This window comes from Fragaria vesca, linkage group LG3 (genome assembly GCF_000184155.1).
Source record: "Fragaria vesca subsp. vesca linkage group LG3, FraVesHawaii_1.0, whole genome shotgun sequence".
Taxonomy (NCBI): domain Eukaryota; kingdom Viridiplantae; phylum Streptophyta; class Magnoliopsida; order Rosales; family Rosaceae; genus Fragaria; species Fragaria vesca.
The window spans coordinates 18,768,698-18,773,268 of NC_020493.1; the positions used below are offsets into that span (position 1 = coordinate 18,768,698).

Below are 4,571 nucleotides of genomic sequence, written 5' to 3' on the forward strand. Positions count from 1 at the left end.
AAATTTAAGAAGAATGAATCATATAGTCTTAGCAACAGCATCATCTGGAATAGCGGCAAACATATTGCCCGGCGGGAGGACAGCTCACTCCAGATTCAAGATTCCCCTGAAAGTACTACCTTCATCTATGTGTTCCATAGGTAAACAGTCTGCACTGGCACAATTGGTACGACAATCCACTGCAGTTATATGGGATGAGGCACCTATGACAAATCGAGATGTGTTTGAATTAGTTGATCGAACTTTTCAGGACATAATGGACGTGGAACTTCCTTTTGGTGGTAAAATAATGATTTTCGGGGGAGATTTTCGTCAAGTCATTCCTGTCATTCCTAAAGGAACAAGGTCTCAACTCATCGAAGCCTCGATTATGAGATCATCGTTTTGGCCAGCTACAAGGATATTGAGATTGAGGCAGAATATGAGATCCATAAATGACCACCGATTTGGGGAGTTTCTATTACGTGTTGGTGATGGTAGTGAACAAGTCATCCATGACGACATGATAAGGTTACCAAAAAGCATGGTGATTCCATGGCAAAGCGACCAATCTATCTTTCAAATTATTGATAGAGTTTTCCCTAATCTTGGTGATCACGCAGGCGATGCAAGATACATGGTGGATAGAGCATTGATTACTCCTTTGAACAACGATGCAGACATGTTGAATGAAAAGATCATCAGTATGTTTCCTGGGGAAGAAATTTCATTTTACTCATTTGACTCTGTTGAAGATGACATCCGAAATCTGTACCAGCCTAAGTTTTTAAATTCAATAACCGCAAGTGGTTTACCGCCGCACATGTTAACTCTAAAAACAGGTGCTCCAATCATGCTCTTGAGAAATATAGACCCAAAATTAGGGTTGTGTAATGATACTAGATTGTTATGTCGTGGTTCCTACCAAAATTTGATTGATGCAGAAATTATGACAGGCGAGTTTGTTGGGTCTAGAGTTTTTTTGCCAAGAATTCCTTTGCAAAGTGCAGAAAATGCGGGACTACTGTTTCAACTTACAAGAAAGCAATTTCCAGTCAAGTTGAGCTTTGCTTTGACCATAAATAAATCTCAAGGTCAAACCATCCCACATGTGGGAGTTTACCTCCCAGATCATGTTTTTAGTCATGGACAATTATATGTGGCATTGTCGAGAGGAATATCAGAGTCTACCACAAAGCTGTTGGTTAAAAAAGGGTCCATAGTTGGTGAAGATGGCATATTTACTAAGAACGTCGTGTTTAAAGAAGTTTTGTTTCATTAGTCAACCAATAATGATATGTCGTGTTCATAGGTACTTCATTCAGTAAATCAAATTAATTGTGGTGTTTACTTTTTAATTCTTATGTTTAACGTTTTGAATTTTTTCTTATTTGTAGAAGTACTGCTTTTAATTCTTATGCTTAACGTTTTGAATTTTTTCTTATTTGTAGAAGTACTGCGACATGAAAGCTCTCAACTAGAGAAGAAGCTACAAATAGGCGATGGCTTCAGGCGGCATGTTTCTTTATTTTCATGTGGTTGGCGCAAGGGAATATCAGTGACAATGAACACCGTTGATCTCAGTAATCTGATTCTAAAAGAGTGGAAGAAAAAAAACAAGCACAGTTTGTACTCTTAAACTCTTCTTATTTTCTTTCTTTTTAGGTATGGTAATTAACCACATTGTTACTAATTGAAATTCTTATAGTTGGAACTACAAAAACGGACGTAGGGAATTGATGACACATGACATTTCTCACATTAAACAAACTTGGAGAAAGGTTCTGCGTGTTAGGTATTCAAAACTATCTATTCAAGAAGATATGTTTATTGTTAATTTTATTGCATGCATCTTCAACATTCACACCAGTTTTCTTGGCTTTTTATTTTTATGCTCACTAACTGGATAAATATATTTACAGGAAGCAAAAACACAATGAGCAATACTCTTTTTTAGTTAAGGTATTGTAATTTCACTTAAATTACTTAACATCAAACCTTAATATATAAGCATTATGACGTCTCCTCTCCATATTTACATGTTTTTTCATTACAGTTTGACAACCAGCGTCTTGAGAAGTTGAAGCATAATATTGAGGTGATAATATATATATATATATATATATATATATATATATATATAATGAGTTGTTTCGTGGGATCTATATACTTGGTTGAATGAATTTAACTCTTTCTATTACCACAAAACTCTTCTGATAATTGGAGCACAGGTACTGCAGCAATCGAATTATCTGAATTCATGGTAAGTTTGCTCAGTATACCAATATCTTACTGTTTAAAATGAAAACTTGGAGATTCATTATCTTACTTATTTTTTCCTACTCTGAATCTATAGTTTAACCAACGGTGGTTGACAAATGGATGGCTGAGATGGAGTTGATCGGAGCATGTGGACTTGATTAGTCTTTCTTTAAAATTCATTTACAAAAACAGTTTTATAATTGTTGTTATTAAAAACTTTAATAAGTTTGCATCAAAAATTTAGGCGTTGTGTAATTTGCAACATTTTTTTTTTTAAAATGCACCCTTTTCATCTTCAACAATTTTTCCATAATTTTTTTTTTAAATTTGACAATTTCAATGCCTTTTTTTGACTGTAAATGAATGTTAAAAAAAAGATTATTACATGTCAAATGATACAATAAAGACATTGTGAACTATATGAATCAAAATATAGAAAAATGAACATTGTATGCATTGATAAAAGAAATAGTTAATTAGTGTTAAAAACATAAACAAAATTAAACGCACGTGCGAGCGCGGCCATTTCACACGCGCATCGCGCGTGCAGAAAGGCTAGTGAGTTGGTAAAAAAATATTTACCACTCAAATTAGTACCCCACTCTAATTAGTACCTTGGCGTGAAATAAATATAGAGGTGGAATGAAATGTTGAGAACAAGAGTGAGATAACTAGCAAGGCAAAACTGGTTTACTGAGGTTTAGAATCACAGAGCCTATGTTGATGCTCTGCACAACCTCACCAAACCAGTCATGGGTCTCTCCTTCTTCCTACCAATACATAAACCCAAACCCTTTGAAGCCCCGCTTCATTTTCTTCAGACCCAATTCAAGAACCTCTCTTTTTGGCGCCAAATTTCGTGTCCCGGCGACCACGCTCGCCGGAACTACCCATCGCAAAAATGCTGACAAGAATGTGAAGATTGGCGTGCTCTGTGAACTGGGTAATCTGAAAGAGGCGGTGGAAATGGTGTGCGGGTCGGAAAGCTCCGATCTTGATTCGGCGGCGTACTGCTCCGTCTTGGAGCTCTGCGCCGGAAACAAGTCTCTGAAAGACGGGAAGAGAGTTCACTCGGTTCTTTGTGAGCATGGAGTGAACGTTGATGGGTATGTGGGGGCAAAGCTTGTGTTCATGTATGTGCATTGTGGGGATTTAAGAGAAGCGAGGCGGGTTTTCGATGCATTATCAGATAGAAAAGTTTTCTTATGGAATCTTATGATCAATGAGTATGCCAAGGTTCGTGATTTTAGAGAGGGTGTGTGTTTATTTGGGAAGATGGTGGAGTGTGGTGTTGAGCTGAATTCGTATACGTTTTCGTGTGTTTTCAAGTGTTTTGCTGCTCTTGGGTGTGTTAGGGAAGGTGAGTGGGTTCATGGGTATTTGTATAAGCTGAGATTTGGGTCTGATAGTAATGTGGTGAACTCTTTGATGGCTTTTTATTTCAAGAATGGGAGAGTTGAGAGTGCACGGAAGGTGTTTGATGCGTTGCGTGAGAGAGATGTTGTGTCGTGGAATTCCATGATAAGTGCGTATGTGTCCAATGGTGCTCCGGAGAAGGGGATTGAGATTTTCAGGGAGATGGTTTGGTCTGGGATTGATGTGGACTTGGCTACGATTATTAATGTTCTGATGGCTTGTTCGGACTGTGGGAATGTTGTGTTAGGTAGGGTGGTTCATGGTTATGCGATGAAAGGTGGTTTCGACGTGGATGTTGTGTTATGTAATAGTGTGTTGGATATGTATTCGAAATGTGGTGATTTGAGTGATGCAGTGAGAGTTTTTGAGAAGATGGGTCGAAGAAGTGTTGTGTCGTGGACTTCAATGATAGCCGGTTATGTTAGAGAAGGTCTTTCGGATAAGGCAATTGAGTTGTTTTGTGAGATGGAAAAGGATGATGTTATCCCAGATGTTTATACAATCACAAGCATACTTCATGCATGTGCTTGTAGTGGCTCATTGGAAAAGGGTAAGGATATACACAAGTATATTAGGGAACATGATATGGACTCGAGTTTGTTTGTCTGTAATTCGCTCATAGATATGTATGCAAAATGTGGAAGCATGGAAGATGCTGATTCAGTTTTTTCTCATATGCCTATGAAGGACATCGTGTCATGGAATACCATGATCGGAGGTTTCTCCAAGAACTGCCTTCCAAACGAAGCTCTTGAACTCTTTTCTGATATGCAACGGAAATTTAAACCTGACAGCATGACCCTTGCCAGTGTCCTTCCTGCTTGTGCAAGCCTAGCAGCTCTCGACAGAGGTCAAGAGATCCATGGTTATTTACTGAGACATGGATACTTTTTGGATCAATATGTTGCCAATGC

The 4,571-nt window shown here is 38.0% G+C and overlaps 2 protein-coding genes across 2 annotated transcripts in view; both read left to right on the forward strand.

Moving 5' to 3' along the window:
• Positions 1-13: 13 nt before the first annotated feature.
• On the forward strand, positions 14-1,261 carry LOC101307976 (DNA repair and recombination protein PIF1-like). The gene has a single exon (XM_004295918.1). It carries the CDS (start codon positions 14-16, stop codon positions 1,259-1,261), a length of 1,248 nt encoding a protein of 415 aa, XP_004295966.1.
• A 1,542-nt stretch (positions 1,262-2,803) lies between these two features.
• Positions 2,804-4,571, forward strand: part of LOC101291032 (pentatricopeptide repeat-containing protein At4g18750, chloroplastic-like) — a 17,965-nt gene continuing 16,197 nt past the window's right edge. The window contains exon 1 of the mRNA XM_004294595.1: positions 2,804-4,101. Within this exon, the coding sequence (XP_004294643.1) occupies positions 2,959-4,101 (1,143 nt within the window). The 5' untranslated portion in view covers positions 2,804-2,958. The remainder of the gene's footprint in view (positions 4,102-4,571) is intronic.

Coding starts and splice junctions, on each gene's coding strand:
- LOC101307976 (XM_004295918.1), top strand. CDS start 14: ATGAATCATATAGTCTTAGCAACAGCATCATCTGGAATAGCGGCAAAC.